Source organism: Tachypleus tridentatus, chromosome 2 (genome assembly GCF_004210375.1).
Source record: "Tachypleus tridentatus isolate NWPU-2018 chromosome 2, ASM421037v1, whole genome shotgun sequence".
NCBI lineage: Eukaryota > Metazoa > Arthropoda > Merostomata > Xiphosura > Limulidae > Tachypleus > Tachypleus tridentatus.
The window spans coordinates 120,509,413-120,532,659 of record NC_134826.1 but is presented as its reverse complement, the minus strand read 5'-3'; the positions used below and the strand labels follow the sequence as shown (position 1 = coordinate 120,532,659).

Here is a 23,247-nt window from a genome sequence, read left to right as displayed (position 1 = left end):
AGGGTGAGGTTAGTTCAAACAGAAACCTATGGAAGTAAGGGAAAATCGAAGATAGTCAACTTCATTCTGTGAACCAGGTATCCCCAAAAAAAAAAACTTCTGAATGAAGAAAAAGGGCAAAACAAGGGTCCTGTAGGAAGAGAGATGAACTTGAGAAAGTGAGGTACCTCTTTACAAAAGTTCTCAACAACTGAGGAATTAAATTAAAAGAGAAATGGTAAAGGAGATGAAACAGTCAATGTACAGAAATGAAAAGCCCTTAAAGCTCCCAAAAAAGTGGGAATGACATGAAAAGGTGATGGAAAGAGGAATGACAAAGTGCTTCCATAAAAGGTGATGGAAAGAGGCTGGTGACTTGATTCTCTTTAGCAGATTGGAGAAACTCAAGAAAATAAACTATTCAGTGGAAGGTGGTGAGTATTCATTTATAGAGTAAGTAATTTTTAAGACAGTTGCAACTTTATAACATAGAATTGTTGCAGAATTTATTTTTCTTAGAAGATATAATTCTTGTGAGAAAAATGTTTTGTGTTGTCGATGCCTAAGAAAAGACAAAAATGCAAATGGTATGTTTTGCTTTTAACTGTTTTTATTTCCACATCAATCACATCACTAGAAATAAAGATACAAACTTTGATATTACTGGATTATCACCTGGTTGGGTTAATCATTTACAGAATATATTATTTTATCCTGTTTAGCTTATTGAAGTTATGTTAGGAATATATGATCAACACAGATTAATTCAAAGTACAGTACTATATTAATGTAGTAGTCGTCAGTTCATTTATATAGAAAATACTAAACATTTGGTTACAGTGTTACATACTGAACCTTTAAAATATTAATTATATAAATACTTTCATTTTATAAAAAAGCAATATTACTACAGCTAGTGTGAAGACGTTAAACATTCTTGTTAATTGTTAACATAACAATACAATATTATTTGAATAGACTGTTGTATTTATATTCACTTCCTAGTGGTTTTCAAATTTTGGAAGACAAAAGTTATTAAAAAAAACAAGTTTCATTTCACAAAATAAACCAAAGAATATCCAATGATATTAGGTTTGTTTACTTTAGCTAAGTATATGTTTGCCTTAATAAATAAATTGTGTTATAATAATTAATTTCTCTCTGGTGGTTACAAAGTGTTTGAAAAACCATGTAATGACAGATTATAACACTGAAGCCCTCAACACTGCCATAAATATGCTTACAATTCTAGAATAATACTGGATTGTTTGAACTGTTCTGAAAGTGCAGACAGTATTACTGCAACAGGTAACTTGAGACATGAAAACATCTTTTACTGCTTCTAAATGTTAAACAAAGCAGTTTTTGTGGTGTATGATACACTTTCTCAAAAAACATTGGGGATTAAAAAGTAACAACTGTAAATTATTTTGCCTGAACTCTAAAGTCAAGGTTTACTCTTGCTCATCACATTCAAATCCATTTGATCAAAAATTTTAACATTCATTTTAAAGTTTATATATTGATGCTAAATATTTATGATTGACATTACCATTTTTTGCCCATCCCAAAGCAACTTTTAATTTGCTAAAACTTATCACTTGATAACATATACTATCTTTTTCTTATTTTTGAAACATTTCCCTTAGCTTCTGTACAGCCCTTATAAAAAAAAAACAAAAAAAACATAATTGTTTCATCAAGTGGTTTGATCATTTACTAATGAAATAAGGTTTTTAACAGCTGTTAATAAAAATCTAAATTTGTTTAAATCACATAACTTAATACAAGGTAAGCTTACATAATTTAGAGAAGGATTGAATGGGTAACAAAGAAAACTGTTACAAGTTTAACTCACTACAAAATATTTGGAGAAAGTTTTGTCATCTTCAGGTACAAATAGTTTACTTCCAGTACTGTGCAAAAGTATTAAGACAAAGTTAAAAATGATATTTCAGGCTACTTTCAAAGAACAATGGAATATAAATCACATGTAAAATATTAAAATTTTATTAATCTTCATATTTAGTACTATAGAAACTCAGCAAAAGTCCTTGAGTTCAGTAAACAGTTAATATTTTGAGTCCCTCTTTTGCTTTTATTAATAACTGCAGACAGTCTTTCAGGCATTGTTGCCACATATTTAATCAGTGTCCTTTGGGATTTTACTCCAAATGTCTCTAATACATTCCCATAAAGTTCTTTAGAAGTAACTTCTGATTTGTCAAGTTTCTGATCTATCAAATTCCAGATCTGCTCAAGTGGGTTGAAATTGGAGATCTGTGAAGGTTACACTGCATCATTTGAATGATTCTAGTAGCTTCTTTCTCAGCTAACTAATTTCTGCATAGGTTGTATGAATGTTTAGGATCATTACCATCTTTACTGTTGAATCTTTTGCCAATAACACGTAAACCACTGTGTATACCATGACAGATCAGTATCTTTAATACTTGCACTGGTCCATTATTCCATTTATTTTACAAATACCTCCTATGACCCTCAAACCATCACACTGTCTTCCCAGTGATTCATAGTAGGTGCTATTCATCGAGGTAAGTATCTTTCTTCTGCTGGACATACAACCTATGCTTTGAACTAAATATTTCAAACTCAGACTCATACATCCAAGACACCCTTTTCCAATCATCAATAGTCCAGTTTTTGTCCTTTCTGGTAAATTTCAGTCTCTTCACAGTATCTGGAGATCGAAGTAAATGTTTTTAAATGCTACATGACCAAATATTCCATTCTTGTTGAGTCTTCTTCACTTATCTGTCATTTGGTATACAGTTGTTTTTCTTGTGCTTCAGATCAGTGGCAGTTTTCCTTCCATCCCAAAGACTGCATAAACAAAGATATTTAACATCAGTATCATTGAGTTTAGGTGTTCTGCCTCTTCCTTTCCTATTTTCAAATTTATCTGTCTTTGTCTCATGATCTAGGGTGTACTTGACAGTGTTTGGGGAGCACATCAAGTCTGCAGAAATTTGTCAAGAGTCCATCCAACCAGCATCACGTAAAGATTTCATTAGAACTCTCTGTTCTATTGACAATACTGACAATGCTTTACGGGCTGTGTCATGAAAACAAAACTTAATATATATTGTGTTAAACATTGTTTTTATCAAGGTTTATTTGTGGAGTGCTATTAAATTGATTTCTTACAGTATATACCAGTACCATATGCTAGTTCCTTGCTAGCTTCTTTGTATAGTCAAGAAAATGCATGGGGTACTATGACAGTTATTTCAGACCACAAGTTTAATCAGTATGTCCATTCAAGCAGAATCCTTATGACATGCCCTGGGTACAAGTATAAGGGAATACTAAAGAATGATAAGTATTCTCACATTGTCTTATTCATTTGTCTACAAGGATTAGTGAAGAATTACCATAGTGTTGAAATTTATATTCTGTAGTGATAAATTTAACTTACAACAAAATATTTGGAGAAGGTTTTGTCATCTTCAGGTACAAATAGTTTACTTCCAGTACTGTGCAAAAGTATTAAAATAAAGTTAAAAAATGATATGGAAGGAGAGACAAAATATTCTCTTGTCCTAACATTTTTTACACAGTGCTGTAGGTACAAGGATATAAATAAATAATATATAAGAAACACTGAAATCATATAACTGGAAATTGCTTACAGCTTAATTAAATATATATTTTTGATTATTGGATCTTTGTCTAAAATAAAATTTTAAATAGATATGCAACAACTTTATTGAGTTACAATGTTTATACATTTTTTTTGTCATTTTGTTATGTTCACCAAAAAAAAGGAAACAGTCATCAAATCAGGTGAGTTTAATTACTTTTACTGTTTAGTGAGAATGGCAGGCAACTGCAAAATATTCTGATGACTCAAACTTTATTGAATGTTATTTTCATGTTTATTCTATTCAAGTAACATACATAAATATATTGGCAACTGGTTACTTTATTATTTTGATTGTATTTGTGAAACATTATTACCCTTATCAATGCCAATAAAACGTGTTTTAATTATTCATTTATCAATTTATTTGACTCACACAAATTCCATGGTAACCTACCATATATTTGGAACAAAATATAATAACCATATGTAGCAGCATTTGGTGAACATTAGCAATTCATTTGCCAAATAGTAAATGTTCAGATTACCTTAAAAAAAAAATTATGTGAAATATTCTTTTACACAAAAAATACACCACCCCCCCAAAGGGGTCTATGGTTTCAAATTACGAATAATTTGAAAATTACCTGAACAAGAAACATAAGGTTAACAACAATAAGATTAATATCATGTTAGAATAGTGCAGTCACTAATGAAGCTGGCACAAACCCACTTTATTTTTTCTCTTTGCTAGCCTACTTGTGCAGGGGATGGAGGTGGCATGTACTAACTGATTAATCAAATTATTTTTATTTTATTTTATTAACGAGACTTTCAATTAATCGGTTAACAAATACCATTAATTATCCAGCTGTAACCAACCTGTACCATGGACCAAACAAAATGTTAAAACAGATCGAAACTGTTAATTTATATCTACTCAATTTTCACTACAATTAATTTATAATAACTTTTAATTATTTATTAAGTTCTTATAACAGTATGTATACTTTTTTGAAATTTGAATAAAATAGATTAATTAAATCTCTTTGGTAGTGGTCCAGAGTGTAGCTAACATTCTTATTTCATAATAGGCAACTTTCATTGGTTGCAAACATAAAATAGTCTTACCCATTACAAAACACTCCCAAATGCACAACAGCCCATATATGGAATTCACTCCCCAAACCCATTTTATAATCACATGAAGAAAATAAAACACGTTAGTGATCATCACTTAAACTTCATACAAGCTTCTGTATCACATGAACATGTGTATACAAATTCATTTTTATATATTATCAAGAGTTTGAGAGGCTACAAGATTAAAGGCCTAACATAATTAACACATTGTTATGAATAAGACTAGTATTAACACACAATGTTATAAGCTACCAATAAGACGTTACACTGAAAAGTTAATTATAAACTAAAATGAACAAAATTACACTGTAGCAGAGATGCCAACTATTTCAAATAGCTGAGCGTAATGATGTAGACAGAGCCCTTTATCATTTGTAGCTACTAGGCCTGACCGATGTCTCTAGGCTGTTTATTATTATATTATTGTAACTATTATTATTTATTACTGCTATAGGTTGCTCATTCATGACTGTGTTTTGTGTATTTAATAAATAAATTTAAAAAAATTATTTTGAAATTATGTCTTATTTAGTTTAGAGTAACAAACATACTAGTAAAACAACATTGAACATGCACAAACAGTAAGCAGAAAAAGCCTTTGTGTGAGGAGGAGTTGATATGTTTATGACACTTATTGTAATAGTTTTGCAGGTGTTGCAGCCTTTGCTTTCATGAGAATGTCTCTGGATGGTTGGGAGTTATAACAACATTGTCTGCATACACATCTTGTGTGTTATAATACTGCTCAAAACTGAGGTGCTCAAGTTTGGTCTGAACTTGCTTTTGTTTTTAGTCGCTAAACTAAATATCCTTTTACTGTCAGCATTAGAATGGAAGATTGTAAGAATTCCAAGCATAACCCTACATGGAATCTCATACTTCTGGTTGCCATTTCCATCCTTAACTGTAGACAGCTGAACCCAAAATTTGTCAACACTCAACTGAAGGACAGTTTCTGAGAAAGTATCAATTTGACAGTTCAAATATTGCCCTTCCAACTTGTCAAAAGTGTCGTGCTCATGTGTATTGACAAGAACAGGATATCTGTCTGTGAAAAAGTGTAGAGAAGAGAAATCTTTGCTGACTTTCAGTTTTAGATCAGCAACCTCTGCATGAATCAGAAGTTCATCATATAGAGGGAAATGTTTCATCATGTAATTTGTAGCTGCAATATAGTATTTTTTGACATTGGTGTAGAAGCTGATCAGTTCCAAGTCCTTTTTATATTTAACAATGTATTCCTTGGCAGCATTTCCAATAGAAACTGCCTCATCAGATTTGTGTAAGGATTCATCATTGTAGTCGCGTTCAGTGGTGTTGCCTTTAAGATATTCTGGCTTGATGTATCTGACAAGTATATTTTTAACTTGTGTAATCAGAGTTCTATGCATAATTTGTATGCAAGGTTCTTCTCTTTGCACTATCAAATTGGCTTGCTCAAATAGAGGAATTGCAGACTGAAGAAAAAACAAAATAAGTTCATTTTGTTGTCCAAGAAAACTGTTAACTTATCTAACTTGCTCTGCATATAACTTTTCTTGGTTACTTCCTTGCTAGCTTTCGTTTTCTTCTCTTTTTTTATTGATTGTCTCTTCTTTAGTTCAAGGTCAGACTGCCTAAACATGTATTGAGTTATATCAAATGTTTCTTTGTCTGCTTTTGGAGACTGTTGCCTTGTGTCCCTGTGTGGCTGAGAGGGTGTCTTGACTGTGTCCCTGTGTGGCTGAGAGGATATCCTGACTGTTAAAAGTCTTGCTGCCTGACCAAGCTGCATGTTTAGATCCTTTTGAATCTAATTTTTCCTTTTCACAGTGAAAATACTTCTTCAATGGCTTCCACATGTCCAATGTTCTGTTGAGGCACACCCCAAGTGATAGCCATCTTGTGTTAACAAGCTGTAGAATATTTCTTGTTTCTTTGTCATACAATCCTTGAAACTCTTTGAAATGTTGTTTTCTGCTAGCACTTTTGTCCAGAAAATAGTAGATATCTATCAATATATCAGAAACTGGGCAGGGCAGTTCTCTGAAAGCTTTCTGAGCAGCAAGATTCATGAGGTGAATGAAGTAACTGTTAGGCTGTCGTCTTGAGATCTATCCCATCACACCTTCACCTATACCAGACATAACTGATGCATTGTCTGAAGTAAAACTAAGACAGTTTTTCCATGGAATTTTCTTCTTTGTCAGTTCGTGGTCTAAAAGCTTGAAAATATTCTCTCCTGTTGAAGCTTCTTTCCATTTCACCATTGTCAAAAGAGAACAAACAATTTTTCCAACCAAAGAGTCAAGATATCGTACAACCACTGGATACAGTTTTGAGTCATCCATTTCTGTGGATCCATCTGTGGCTAAACTATAAACACTGTTAGCAAGTATGCTTGAAATCATTTTGTCATCTTCACAACTCAACATTTGTACAATGGCTGTAGTTTTGGTTCTAGCACAGCCATATTTTTTTGCTATATCAGAGTCTGGGAACATTTTTCTGAATAGATGTTCTGCATGACCGGCTACAGCTAGAGGTAAATTATGAGCAATGACGAATTGCATGAACATCACTTCTGCATTTATGGTTTTATATTCTGAATTCTTACTCACAAATGCCGTTATCTGCATCGTTTTTGTCTTTGTCTCAGGCTTTTGTTGGTGAGATGTTGATTTTGTATGTCTGGAACAATGGTTTATCCCACCATGTGCTATAGAAAAATCAATGTGACAAACTGTACAAAATGCATGACTGTCACTGACTTTTGATGCAATTACCAGATATTTTGCACTATACTCTTTCCTAAATTTTTGATTCACAATTTTAGTCCTTTTAGATTTGCTAGAAACAAGACAATCTGGTGAACGAGGCCTCTTTTATTTCCATCTTGTGAACGATTGCATTGGTGTTTCTATACCGCTTAGAAAATGAGAAATGCCCATCTACGCGAGTGCTGATTGGCTGACAAGCACTGACGACGTAACTATGGATTCCCCCACGTACCCAGTATGGAGAAGCACCGCACTCAAACTATTGGTAGACGTCGGAAGTACAAATATTTTTTATTATTTTAAGCACAAACATGATTATCGCAAGTGGCCATTTGTACTATGTCTTTTATTTATTACCAAAATTTATTTGTATCTCTCTAGAAATTTTCTTTTCACCCCTTTCAAGCCCTGAGGAAACAATTTATCACTTTATTGTATAGGCCTATATAATAATTTGGGAGTTGCAACAAGTCGTAATATTTGTCTGTATGAGCGTATAGTTGTATACACCAAAATTGTAATGATTATGCTCAAATCGTAATGGTTGGCATCTCTGCTGTAGCTTTAAATCATACAGTACAATTCAGTATTACATATGAATATAGTTATTTTTTAAGGTCAAAACTTCTGTTTTCTTTCAACTATAATTTATTTATTATCTAATATTATAAAGTAATATACTTATAAAATTAGAAAATGCACTTTGATGATTATTAAATTATTATTGTTGTTAATGAAGAAAGAGAAAAAAAATACCTTTATGTTTCTCCACCACATCCTGTTTCTCATCTTCTTAGCTGATGAAGTAAATTGATCTGCATGAGTTGACAGCATTTCTGGAAAAGTTTACATACAATTAAGTAAATACAAAAATACACATCTATACTACTAGGTAACAAAAACCTGAGTGTCAGTGTATGTGTGTATCCCCTTATAACTGGGTAGCTAGCTAAAAGATAAATTATAATTAATTTTAAGACATACTTTCATAGCCCCAAGGAGTAATACAAGGGGTCAGATGTCAGATCTGACTTCCCAAGTCCTTCACATTCTCTGAATGGATATCAGCTGGTATATATACATATATCTCTTCCAGTTACATTTTTGAACTTGGGTTAAACTCATGATTTAAAAATTAAAACAGCAGAAAACTCTTAAACAACTACATGTAGAAAAACTATGCCAATTGGTAACTTGTATGGAATAACTAGAATTTATTAAATAACTATGACAGAAAACTTTACAATCACAAATAACAATCCAAAAATCCAGTTTGTAAAACAAAAACACAAATATAAGGTTCCATTAATTAGGTTGATGCTTGAACTGAATACTTTAAAGAAGAATGATAAGGCATCTTGTTTTGTACATGCCTTAAAAATCACATACATCAAATTAGAAAATACCACTTAGAGATTTAATTCTTGTCTAAACATTAATAAGAGTTAAAGATAACAAATATTTTAATGGGAAATTTATCACAGATAAAAGGACAATGAGTAAAGTGAATAGTAAAATGACTTTTCTACAAGTAACTTTACAAGTTCAGAAGTATTAGTCACATCTTATAACTGAAGATGACTACTTTTGGAAAACATGGGAAGTCAACATATTAAAGGTTGTAGCCTAAATGAAATTTATCCTGAATCTTGCACATTTGAATTGATTTATTTTTTAATTTAATAGATATCTTATCAAAACCATTAAACAATGATGAAATTCTTGATGATTAGATAATTGGTATGTGATCCCTATATTTTTATGAAACAATTCAAGTGACTGTTTGTTTGTTTGCAAATTTTGCACAAAGTTATATGAAGGCTATCTGCACTAGCCATCCCTAATTTTTCAATATAAGACTAGAGGGAATGCTGCTAGTCATCATCACCCACTGCCAACTCTTGGGCTACTCTTTTACCAATGAATAGTGGGATTGACCATCACATTATAACACACCCATGACTGAAAGGGTCAGTCTGTTTAGTGTGACAGAGATTTAAACCCACAACCATTAGATCACAAGTCAAGCACCTTTACCACTTGGCCTTCCCAGGCCAAGTCAAGAGAATATCCAAAGAACTCCAGGTAAATTATTTTGACTAGAATCAGCATTACTGTGCTAAAAGTAATTGTTATAAAAAATACAGTGCCAACTTTTAAGACTTCTCCAATGTGTGTGTGTGTGTAATTTTAACCACATATTTAGAAATTCAATTATAACACTCTCTGTTTATGTTGTTTGTTTTTGGATATTTTGTGCAGGCAGGGTTACCTGTACTAGGCAACCATAATTTATAATTTTGAACCACACAACCAGAGGTGAACTAGCTGGTCAACAGTGCCCACTACCAACTATTAGGCTACTCTTGCCTGAGTGGTCAAACTGAATATATTACTCTTATAAAGCACCCACAGCTCAAAGGTGTAGTAATAATTATTTTTTTTCTTGAAGCAACTGGACATGAATGATGGGCCTGTAAGTTTATATGTCAGCATAATAATCACTGAGCCATCAGTTTGTGTTGTTTACCTCAATTTTCTAAAACTCTCCATTCAAATATTGCTCAAAAAATTAATTTTTTTAGAAAGCTAGATCTTTTATACAATACTGATAAGGAGGAGGATAAGTAGGCATTACTCTAATTGGAAGAAGGTAACTACTGGACTTTATCACTTTTGCTAAGGTCAAAAGTATGTATAAATATATAGAGAACTGTGGGAAGGTGACTGACTACTCACCAAAGTAAAGGAAGAAAAAGTAAAATAAATAAACAATTAAAAAGAAATAGAAATAAGGTACTACCACTTGGAGATAGGTGAGGTAAACTTAATTTCTTAGGTTGGTATTCCAAGCTCCCATTATAGTGACAGTAGACAAATTAATTATACTACAATTATATTTAGATTCTGGTCCAATAAAATAAATTGAACAATCAGCCATTTTATTATATAAATTACTTAATACTTTATTTGATATATGTAAAAATGTAAATATGAATAATAAGAAAAAACATTTTGAATAATAATAATAAAAGATTAACCCAATTTAAAGTACCTAAATAGCTGTGAATAAGTGAAAAATATTCAAACATTTGATTTTACCACACTGTGTACAGCAACAATTACACTGAAAGATTTTAATTTCTGTTATAAATTTGTTAATAGAACAACACAGTTATCCTTTCAAAGTACTGGAAGAAAGAAAATTTAGCTCAAAAATATAAAAAAATATATTAAAGTTTCTGCACTTATAATAATTATGTTGTTTTTTTTCAATAATGAGATAAGTAATAGGAGTTCCAATGTGAGATAACTATTCTACTTGTATTTCAAATTATATATCTTTATTTTTGCAAGAATAAGTTTATTAAAAATTGCATAAATCTGGACGTTTTTACTTTAACTTATAGATAATTCAGATAATACAAATAATTCTGAGATAATTTTATTAATATTATCTATCTAAGAGAATTAAAATTTGAAAATACTTGAATTTCTAATGTGTAGGCACATTATTTACAAGAAACTGAAATTCAAGTAATTAATAATAATATCAATCTAAATATTTTGATAAAAAAAAAGTTTTTTTTTCCAGCATATGGCTTATCCTCTTTCAATAGTAATACACCTTACTCTTTTATTATAAGTGTTATAACTTCACAATTATTCAGATATTGTAAAATTTGTAATAAATTACAATATTTCATTATTAATTTTGAAATTTTGATGCAAAACTTAATATTCAGTGGATTTAATAAATAAACTCTGAATACAATTATTAAAATATTCCGTGATAAATATAAGAATGTATTATATAAATATTAATAGGTAACAATTAAGGATGCTTTGCTACAAGTTCCAATATGCATTTTTAATTTTTATAAGGGTCATTCAAACAACTTAGCACTACTTTTATGTGGATGAACACCTAATCACATATAAACGTTTGTAAAATAGTAGTTACAGCTGTGGTTGGGAGTTATACTAGTTAATTTAAATGATTTAATTGGTATGTTAAACCAGCATAATTTGTCTGTACGGGAAGCTGGAATGCCAACCTCAGAAAATAACTATCTTACTTACTCCTAAACAGTAGTACCTTATGTTGTTTATTTACTTACTATTTTTCTATTTCTTTGGAGAGCAGTCACCTTCCCACAACTGTTTGCAGGCAGTGAAGGATGATATAGATGCGAGACATTGTAGGCTTGAGCACCTACATCTAACTGTTCCAATTTCTAATTCTTCTGATTATTTTATTTTTATGAATTTCTTCATGTGAGACTGGCGGACAGAGGTTAAGACTGATAGACTGTGTATCCCCACCACAATGAAGGTCCTACTTCTGCAGTCACTTCCAAAACCAAGGACACATTTTACATCCACATTACAGCCTGGAGACCCTTTTAATTTATGAAGTGTTTTTAATTTAATTTTTATTTGGACTTGTAGTGTTCATTTAAGTGTCGCTTATCACAGGTTTGGATGTGTTGTTTTTAACACAGTCCATTTTGATTTTATTTTGCTTAACTGTTTAAGTACTAAGTTCCTGTACACACATACATTTGAGATGAAAGTTATCAAATTTTGCTCATTATTGTATGATGTTGCATAAAGCTTTCATTTTAAATGTCTTATCAAGTTTCAAAAACAAGTTTTGAAACTTGACTGAAAACTAGAATAATGCACTCAGAGTAAAGAAATTTTGGTACATCTTTTTGGTAAGACTTTATGTTATGGAGAAAGTTAGTGTCAATAAAACTGAGAAGAAAAATCTTCAAAAAAGTGTTTCAGTACATTATTTGTAAAATGTAAACTAGGAATATAGAAATTTAGAAAATTTCTTCTGTGAGATTTAAACTGATGTTGTAAAGAAATTAGATGACTTAATTATGTGGTTACTATTATAAATCATAACACAATTACGAAACCTTCCAATCATAGATTTTAGAAAATAATTATAATGTTCTGGCAGTATAAATATTGGGATAATTTCTACAAACTTTAGAAATAGGTGTTAAAAGACAGTTGTCTTAAAAGTAGATACTAATGAAGGATTGAAATCATTGATAAAACATTCAGCTTTTGTAAAATAAGCTAACAAAGTTTTGGTATTTATTTAGAGAAATTATAAATTTCAGAGTAAGATGTGTCTACACACACACACACAACTTATATAGTTTCTCTATATAACATTGTGCCATGAATAGAGGATTCAGATATGAATCATTTACACTGACTCCTACATTAATTAGCAGCAACTTGATTTGTGTGTTTAAAATTGAGGATTAAGATATATTGTACAAGGTATATATAGCTCAGTAGATAAGATACTTAAATACAGAGACATTAAGTATAATTGTCTGAAAGTCTAGTTCTACATTTATTCTTGTAGAAAACTACAACTGTTGTTTTTCAAATTCAATAATGCAATGGCATTGTTGTTTTCAATCTACTTAACCATTTGTTGGATACACAAGGAGTTTTTATCCAGCTCAAGCTGATGATATTTATGTGTTGTTCAGGTAAATTTGATGGTGGAGTTATCTTTTATCATCTAAATAAATATTTCTTATATGGTTATATATGAAAATTCTAAGTTCCAAAGGCTCTATCAAGACAACAACAAAGGAAAAAATCAATAAGAATATTCCGAGGAAGGTACCATTTAGTAAGTGTAAGTAACATAGTTCTAGCTGTGTGAATTTAGTAAGTAATTTTGTACAAATAAAATATGCACATATAAACATATATATGTGTTCTCTAGTAAAATGGGGACAAGTCAGCTTAAGTCTTCAAATGGGAAGTTTGCTGGGAATGAATCAAGCTTGGAGAACATTGGAAAAATTCAAATATAAGTGTACATATAATAAAATGAAATACTTTATGATGTACATACAACATGTTGCATTTACTGTAAGTTACTAGCTTGGTTCATTTTCTTTCAACTAGCTGCTAAAGCAGGAGAAGAAAGCATGTTAAAACACATCTAAGTCAATATGCAGTATCCCACAATTCTACATTAGTGATCATTCCTGCTGTGTACCTGTGAACGTATATATCCATAAAGATACACATTATTCAAGAATGGATTTCATGATCATTTGTAGAAACCTCTTCACCCACACTACACTTTGGTATGACCCACAACACAGAGAAGAGATATGGAAGTATGGCCAAACAAATTCTCTGAAATGATCACTGTGGTATGAAACTACAGCTTCAGGTAGGAACTAAAACAAGTTTATAAATACTTAGATTATGTTCACAAGGGTATTAACTAAATATAAAACATACAATTTTGTTTTTTAATTCTAGAAATAAAGATCTATTATTCTCTACTCATACAAGGGTAAAACCTGGCAGTTTTCAAGTATTACTAACATAACAACAAATGTTAAAAGCAACTTGCAAATACCTGACTTATCTTCTAATTCCTCCAGTCTATCTCCTCTCTCCATTATTTTCCCAATATTTTCTTTCATAATACCAGTTACTTCATCTACTTGGAACTGAACCCTCAAGAAGCCACAAAAGTAAAATGTGTTATTTTCAAGTTGCATTTATACATTAACTATATTTTACAGCATTATGTTGGACAGAAACAACAATGCTTCAATGCTAGAAACAAAGATGAAAATCTAATCACTGTGTTAGGTAATGTTGAATCCAAATACATTTGGTTAACAATTTCAAGTTCCTCTGGTGATGCATTTTTAAAGAGATTCATATTTTGTTAATCTTCAGAACTATTTATTTCACACATTTCACTGAAAGTACTACACAATTATAATATTTTCCAAAAGGTAATATTAAACACTTCAGCCCTTAAACTACAGATTTTATACGAAGTTTAAACTTTAACTCTTCTAATTTAATTATGGTAAAAACTACTAAATCTTGATAAAGCTGATGTGCATGAGTGGGTTCACTGGATCAATGCTATATTCACAAATTAATGTTTAATATTATTTTAAATGTATTGTGTGTTTTCATGAAATTTGACAAGTAAACATGAAAAATCTGTTTTACATAAAAAAAAAACAGGACTTTTAGAGCACTTTAACTACAGTTTTTTGTGAATTTATAGTCAGTTTGATTTATGCTCTGACTAGTCTCTTAATGCAGAATTATTTTTATGTTAAGAATAAAAGTACTTTTTTCATCTTACAGTTTTCATATGCCAATTGATATAGTTTCTAGAACCACCTAAATAAATATCAAGTGTTTCTTTTATGGTAATACTAAATTTTATCAACCCTCACATCAACAGTAGCCAAATATTCAGTCATTAACAATTTACAGTGAGATGAATTTGAAAAATATGAAATAAAATACTTTTCCCTCTTTGTACACAACTTTCTTTGTTGAATGTAGTTCTTATTTTCAAAGTTTCATGTGATAACCTTTTCACATAAATATTCTGTAAATGTATGATTTTAATACCTACTTGAGTGCTAATTCTCATGTAACAAATAAATACAGCAGGAGGGGACGAGTAATGGATAATAAATACCATGAGTGAAGTATGTGATTCGTGATCTTAATGAGTGCAAACCATAATTTAGCCTCACTTTTTTCACTAAATTAGTGCTTCAAATAAAAATTCTTGGAGTTTTTAAATAATATATATTTTAGAACACAAACCACATATCAAGCACTAGAACAAAATAATTTAACTGACAAAAGTAAGTAATAAATAGGTTAAAAAAGTTCACTTTTCTCTTCTGAACAGAAAAATATAACTGCAAATAATGAAACTGAGGTCAAATATCTGATTACGAGCACCCAAATGAACCAGCCTTTTAACTAATATCATAAACGAAAATCTGCTCTTTCTGCTGGATATAAATATTTCAATTTTAAATGTCACAGAGAATAACTAACATTTTTTGAAAGACAGGATAAGAAAGAAGGGGTTTAACATATGGGTTTGACTTGTTTTAATAGTTCAGTAAAGTAAGAGGCTTGAAAGTTAGACATTTATATTCTGTGGCTTGATACATAGAAGAGAAGGCTGACGATCTAATTAAGCACTTCCTCTTGAAAATAAAGTTGTTTAATTAAATTTTGAATATAACTAACCAAAAAAGGTCATGACATTAGCATTTTGACCTTCCCATATAACACAGCATTAATGTTTTTGAGTTTTAACACTTCTGATATACTCTGTCAATCTTTTACACACATTCTTCAAAGTTATTTATGCACAAGCTTAATAGTGGTACCATGACTACGAAGGTTAAAAGGTCCCTAAAGACATGCAACTTACATAAAAACAAAAATACATTCAATATAAAAATTAATCTCATTAATAGCTGGTGAGATCTCTCCAAATTACAAATTTGAGTAATTTCACTGAATTTTTTTTCATTGCCTTACAGCCAATGTAACAGGTAAAAATAAAATTATTCAATATGATGTAATATGTAACCATACTGGCAATGTATGATACAAAAATAAGCCAGTACAATGAACGTAATATTGAAATACTATACACTTGTGATTTAGTAAGGGTAAAGTACATACAACAGCCATGAAGTACAATGTAGAATTGTGTACCTAATCTTTATTTAAATTAACACTGGTTAAACTCCTAAGCTTCATTTCATCTCTTTTAGCATCAAAGGATTCTTCAAAAATAGTACATGTCTAAAATTAAAAGTATAAATCCAACACTTTTATATAGAAAACAATATACACAAAATAATTTTTATGTATCACTGTACTCACTGTTTAACTTTGTTATTCTCTGTTAGAAGTTTCCTAGATTTAGATGTTGGTCCTCTACAAAGAAAAAAAATTAATAAATAAAAACCAAGTCTTAATATTTTAAAAGCAAAGCAACAGTAATAGACAAATTATTAGTAAAAGAAAATATTATCAGAAAAAGACTTATTAGAAACAAAACTGCAATATTACTAGCAAATGCTTATAAACATGTAATGATTTTAATATCTAACAATTATAGAGAATGTTTACCTATATTTCACAGTTTTAGTACAAGAAAATTCAATTACTGTAAACACCATTATAAAAACTGCTAAGGTTTATATAGGTCTAGTTTAATGATTCTTGATCAATGATCCAATAGCTTACATCTGATGTGTGTGTTTGTTATAGCAAAGCCACATTAAGCTATCTGCTGAGTCCAGCTTACCTCTGATAACAATTGACAATTACATACTGCTGTACTTATGGTACGAGTACTTCTATATTTTGTCATGTATGAGAGAAACTATGCAAGTGAGTTTGGAAAGTTTAATGTTTTGCCTTACTACTTATGGTAAAATAAAGAACTTACAAACTGGCTATCCTTTGGGGGTGAGGGGGGAGGGTTTTATTCAAATGATCTACTTTAAATCTTATTCAGCAGCTGACATGCTGTTTTTGTGTTTGTATAGTTGGTGGGTTTGTGTATATTGTGAATTTTAATTTGTGTGGTGTATATTTTGGGCCTGGTGTATAAGGTTGTATCAGCCCTATACTAGTGTGAGCCAAAGGTGTGAAATTCAAGCTTCAGTGAAGGTAATCTTTTTAACACCATAATCTGTCACATCATTCATATACATATTTCATACAATACTTTTCAGATCAAACCCTTAAAAATTTAAATATCAGGCATTTCATTGAGATTTTGTGCAAGTTCCTCTGGTGATAAAAAGAGCCAAGATTTTGTGTTCAACAAATTATGCATCAAACATGATATTCAGGTATACTGATATCACTAGAGTTACAAATGTAACTTTTAAACATTTGGTAGAATATAATGTAAACATAGGCAGTAAAGAAAACTGAAGAATACATTTTTACTCATACGACACAAGGTGTAAGTCTCAGTTTATGGACCAGCTTCTATTCCACGGTTATTTTAATTAGTCGGAAGCAAAATATACACACATGACAAAGAGCATTTTAAAAGAAATGGCACCCAAACAGAAGGGTGTGCTTTTCTTAAAGCAAAGCCACATTGGGCTACCTTCCGTGTCTACCGAGGGGAAACAAATCCCTGATTTTACTGTTGTAAATCTGAAGACTTACTGCTGTACCACCAGGAGACCCAAAACAGAAGGACCACAGCAACAAAGATGAAATGTTATATTTTTAAATCAAACCAAGGTGCTAATATGGTATCTCAATATTTATATTACCTACATCAAAGATAAATTCCCATTAGACAAATTCAAGAGAAAAAAAACTACAATCTCACATTAACTTATAAAATTTTCTGTATCATCTCTTGAAATGGGTATTATCCCATTGAAAGAAAGCATGATATAGAAACGGCCAAATAAGTGCAAATGTTCTGGAACTACCACTAGTACATAACCTTTGTCATGGATAGAGGATTAGGGCAAAAGTAAGACCTACCAATGTTAAAGTCAAGGTAAGATGTGGATGGATACTAACCAGCCACTGATTTAGAGGGAACACTTCACAATGCTATTCACATTCTCACACATACAAAAAACAATTTACATTAATTATCAACCTCTGGTTCCAACCACCAGGCTAACTTTTTTATTTGCTTTTTAACTTTGATCAATTCCATAAGAAGTTAGCTTACTGTGTTTTTGTAATGTATTTTAATCAAAGACTTTTTGAAATAGAGAACACATACACTACATCTAACAGAGTTCTTTCATCCAAAAGAAATTAAAAGTTTTATCATAAAAAATACAAGTAAATCGCTTAATCAATAAAAGTTCTATCAAAAATTAAGTTAAATTCATCAGTGTTACATTACATGTATTGTTTTAGTAACTTTCTTACCTAAGAAAGAAATCTTCATCTTCATTTTCATCATCAGGATTTAAAAGTCTTTCCTATAAATTAGAAATATGTTTCATTAATGAAACAAATATGCTTAAAAAGGTAATAGTACTTGAAAGTCACAAATAGTCATAAATCTAAAACACTGGATATGGCTTGTCAAAATTTTCTTTCATCATTCTTTTAAATATGAAAAAGGCAAATTAAATCTACATTACAGAAAGAATGTTCAAAAAACTGTTTATTTAATATGGGAAAACATTGTTCATTTAAACATTTTTAATTTTAATTCATTTTTCTTCCCAATTGGGTTTCTCATTAATATAGATATAAAACAAAATTAATATGGGAAACTTTATGTTTTAAAACCATTTAATCCAATGCGCATGGTGTCAGTCCATTGGCCTGACTGCATATTGGAGGAGGTGTTGACTCAGTTTACTAAGTATATGGACATGAAATGTGGCAAGATTATTGTAAAAATAAATAAATCTGTTGTACACAAAAAGTCAGATGTGTTACAAGAGTATTTGCAACCAAGATATGTCTGTGAATTAAGGATGTCAGCTTGAAGCAGGCTGAAAACTCAAAACACAAGGTTATATTCACATGAAGAATAAAAATACTTGTCTGTCATAAATTTTGCATAACCTCCAGAATCTCTGAAATGTACATTTAGTTGTTTTCTTTTAATTATCCTTGTATACAGTACATAGTTTTTACTCACCTCTATCATAATGTTGCTAAATCAGCTATATAGGGTACAATGAATAGTGGATAATTCTGACATTAAATATGTAATAGCATGTTGAATGGTTCCCTGTAAAAGGTTATGAAATGTGCACTTTGACCCCACCTGTGCACTGAGTGTTAAACATATCGATATAAAATGTCTTTAAAATATGAACAATGATCTTTATTTCAAATAAGATGGGCACTAATATGATTTTTTTCACTCAATTTTAACATATTATCCATTCTCATGTACAAGTGGGCTGGGATTTTTCTACAATAAGAGCTTGTGACTCATTGGTGATAAATTTGAAAAATAAACAAGCACACAATCCACTTGTATTAAAATAATACATTCAAAAACCAGTAACAGTAGGTAAAAAATTTACTTACATTATAGAATATAATAGTTGTATCTAAAGCTAAATAATTATTCTTTCTTGTCGAAAGACAACTCTGTCCAATTAAATTGCTTTAGAATCCAGTTGGTAAGATGAATTACTCTTCTCTACTCTTATCACAATAGTATCAGTGAATAATTCACTTACACTACCATGCAAGTTACCACACCTGTATTTTGAACTTAAAATAACTGTCTTCTTTTTGTCAAAATTCACACAGATGGGTTCAGTTACTTTAAAACACTCTTTGACAAGACAAATTGTTCTCCTTATTTCTTAAACTGTGAAACTTACTTTAAAATGTTAATTGTTAAGATTAACCACCCATATGCCTGCTAACTTCATGTTTTCTAACTGAACTTTATTTGACTTCACTTGTCTTGTGCTTGCTTAGTTGTACGTATTTATATGTTGTTCACTGAAGCCTCAGACTTTCTATAGACTAAGTGAGCAAAACTATAACATAATAATATTTACTTAAAGTAACAGCAAAAATACTGAAAATTTGAGTGACGTAACAATAGAACTGCAAACACAACATATGGCTTGTACAAGTTTATGTAACAAACGTTTGTCACAACTAACTTTTCTAAAACAATTAAATTTCACATTGTTGTCATGAAAATCAAATGATCATTAGATATTAAGTCACAATATAAACTAAATAATAACACTTACACTAAACAGTTTTGCATATCCAACACATTTTAATCTATCATACAGAATTAGTTTAAAACATTTTTGAAAATAAAGTAAGAAAAATATGGTTATATAAAAACTGTTTTTACCTTTTCTACATTAGGAGCTGACATTAAATCCTCTTGAGATAAGTTTCTTTTGAATTTTGGTGGCATCTTGATATCTGAAGTGCACTAACCTTAATAAGAAAAAATACTATAATTATTTTTACCTTGACCAGAGTACAATACTAATTAATAAACTTTTTTTTACATCGACAGGTTAAAAAACTACATATTTCTCTACTGATTGCTTGATTTTTGTAAGACATTTTATCTACCAACACTACTTAGGGGCTCCTTACTCAATTGTGATTGTGAAACATGTTTTTTATTTTATCCTGTAACAATAAGCAAATAAGATAAATGTTTCAAAACAGGCTTTGAATAGGTATCTCAACTTTAATTATTTCACTTTTAATTAAATAAAAAACTATTTCTTATTTAGGTTAGAAGTAAGGTCTTTCAAATACAAATCATTCTATTAAATAACTACAGGAATTATTTGATGTTTGAAAATTAAGAAAAATGGTTTGGTTTGTTTTGAATTTTGTGCAAAGCTACACGAGGGCTATCTGCACTAGCCATCCCTAATTTAGCAATGTAAGACTAGAGGGAAGGCAGCTAGTCATCACCACCCACTGCCAACTCTTGGACTACTCTTATCAATGAATAGTGGGATTGACCATCATATTATAACACCCCCATGGCTGAAATGGCAAGCATGTTTGGTGTGACAGGGATTTGAAGGCATGACTTTCAGATTACGAGTGCCTTAACCATCTGGTCATGCCAGGCCTAAAAAAAAAAAGACTTAATAAATAAATTTAATAATGTATGAATATTTAATGTCCTATCAACTACAGTATGGCTTTGTATAGTTTTAACTTAAAGTTAATATATGATGCAGTATTCCTATTCTCACCTTACAAAAACATCTAAAACTAACAAATCAGAGAACTGTGGTTAGAAAAAATGAAAGCAGATCAGCAAGTTAAAATTCAACTACTTAAGTAAAAACATATTACAAATTTCAGTGTGTCCTTTCATTTCCATCAATTTTAACAAAAGTTTTGAAAGAGATCCTCCAATTCCACAAATACTAAAACAATTAACATGAATAACTGATCTGCTAAATATATACGTATTTATATATTACTTGATATTACAGGAGTTTTAACACTTCAATGGCAAACAAAATTTGTTAGTAAAAACTCCATATTTACCATTATTGTTATTATTATAAAAAAATATATTTACTCCTTTAATAATGACATACACGAGTTTATAATTTTTATATACTCATTAAGCAACTGGTAAAATTTGTTAGCTGCTTTAAATTATCATTGTAGTCAACTGTTGTATTGCTTTAAATTTGGTATTTGAATTAGTGGTGTTCCACATTCTTACACTATTTCATATTGTTCTTGATAGATTACATAATTTAATATAGCTTCAGCCACAAGTTTTAGCACGTCTGTCATGAAATCTTCCTAGCTAATAGACATGTGAAGATTTATAAAACTGTGAAAGAAAAATTTTTTTAAAACATATGCAATCTTAAACACCCACAGCTATTACATGCCGAGTTAAATTATTTGTTACCAACTACGTGTGCCATTATTCTTTTTGAAATTAATAACTTTTACAGTGATCACATTTTGGGCACTGGAACTCTACAGGTTTTTCATTGCATATTAACATTATTACTATCCTAAGTAACACTGTGCATACAATGTTTGATATTACAAAAATAAATATCAATAATGTGCAAATTAATGCCAAAGGAACAGTGGTAAGTAGATACAGTGTGGCTATGTTTTTCTATACAACACAACTTAGAAAAAATTGGAATCTAGAACAACATACAGACAACAAGGAACCTTTTAGGCTGTTTTTACACACCTATCTCAGAAAAAGTAAAAATTTAAAATAATTATTTATTTCTGAAAAAAAAAAAAAAATCACTGATTTCCTCTAAGCTCCTGTGAAAAGTAAACTATTTGAAATGGAACATATATAGGTTTTACAAGTCTTAAATTTGTGTCCTATTATCTTTAGAATACAGTATAAAGATATCAACTCTCCAGATCATTATTATCCTTCTTTTCTGAAGAGAAAATAAGATATTTTAACTTTAATACATCATGATACTATAAGCCTTCCTTCTCAAGAATTATCACAGTAGCTCTCTTTTGAACCTTTTCCAGTAGATCCATTCTTAGATGATGGGACAAAACTTACAAAGTGTGGCATAACAATAAATTTATATAAATGATAATTACCTCTTTTGACTTGTAATCAGTGTGCCTATAAATACACACTAAAATTCTAAAAGCTTTACTACCAACAACAGAGTACAGCTTCAGTCACTAAATGACCTATTCACAACTACGCAAAGCTCTGTTTATTTTGTCCTGTTATTGAATGGTTTCCCATTTACACTGTGTGTAAAAATAATAACAGTTCTGATATTAATAGTGATTAGCAATAATAATAATAATTAACCTACTTCGTCAATCTCCCAAAAAAGCTGAAAACTTTCTCGTAATAACTTAAATAAGTATTTTAATTTATCACTGAAAATATTTTAGATGGATTTTTCTTCCCAACTGTGGAAAAAATACTTTACAATATTGTGGGATTAATACGCGTACATTAAAAAAAAATTTAATACCATGAGTAAGAATTAATATTACAGTTCCTACCATCAACTTACCAATTTCTCTACTTGCCAACTAAACACATTACTTTTTGTTACCCGCTTTAGCTGCCCTCTGTTAAACAATAACAATAATAACTATATATGATGATATTAAATTACGAAAAGTTTATTTGTTTGAAATTAAGCAAAAAACAACACAATTGCTTCCTCATAGCGGGTATCGAAACTCTGATCCTAGCATTGTAAGTCTGCAGACATACTGTTGAGCTAAGGGAGAGAATTACGACAAGCAACACTTTGTAATATATGTCTATATCCTATATAAAAATTAATAGGACCTGATATAGTATATATAATACTTAATATTAAGGAAATCAAAGCACATACGCACTACGCAGTATAAATTTTAAAGAAATAACTTTTGAATAAAACATACCTGATTACTACTTGTATG

At 30.3% G+C, this 23,247-nt stretch overlaps 1 protein-coding gene across 4 annotated transcripts in view; it reads right to left on the bottom strand.

Annotated features, from left to right (window-relative positions):
- The window catches only part of LOC143244961 (vesicle-associated membrane protein 4-like), a 35,988-nt gene extending 13,082 nt beyond the window's left edge, over positions 1-22,906 (bottom strand). The window contains exons 1-7 of one of the 4 annotated variants that reach the window (XM_076490574.1): positions 22,848-22,906; positions 20,180-20,268; positions 18,259-18,311; positions 16,219-16,272; positions 13,904-14,004; positions 8,242-8,321; positions 399-2,823 (exon numbers count right to left, since the gene is read on the bottom strand). In XM_076490574.1, the coding sequence (XP_076346689.1) occupies positions 2,794-2,823; positions 8,242-8,321; positions 13,904-14,004; positions 16,219-16,272; positions 18,259-18,311; positions 20,180-20,245 (384 nt within the window). In that variant the 5' untranslated portion in view covers positions 20,246-20,268; positions 22,848-22,906 and the 3' untranslated portion in view covers positions 399-2,793. Of the gene's footprint in view, positions 1-398; positions 2,824-8,241; positions 8,322-13,903; positions 14,005-16,218; positions 16,273-18,258; positions 18,312-20,179; positions 20,269-22,640; positions 22,755-22,836 lie in introns of those variants that run through there. The other 3 variants (XM_076490570.1, XM_076490572.1, XM_076490573.1) reach the window with 3 other exon arrangements.
- Between the last annotated feature and the right edge of the window lie 341 nt (positions 22,907-23,247).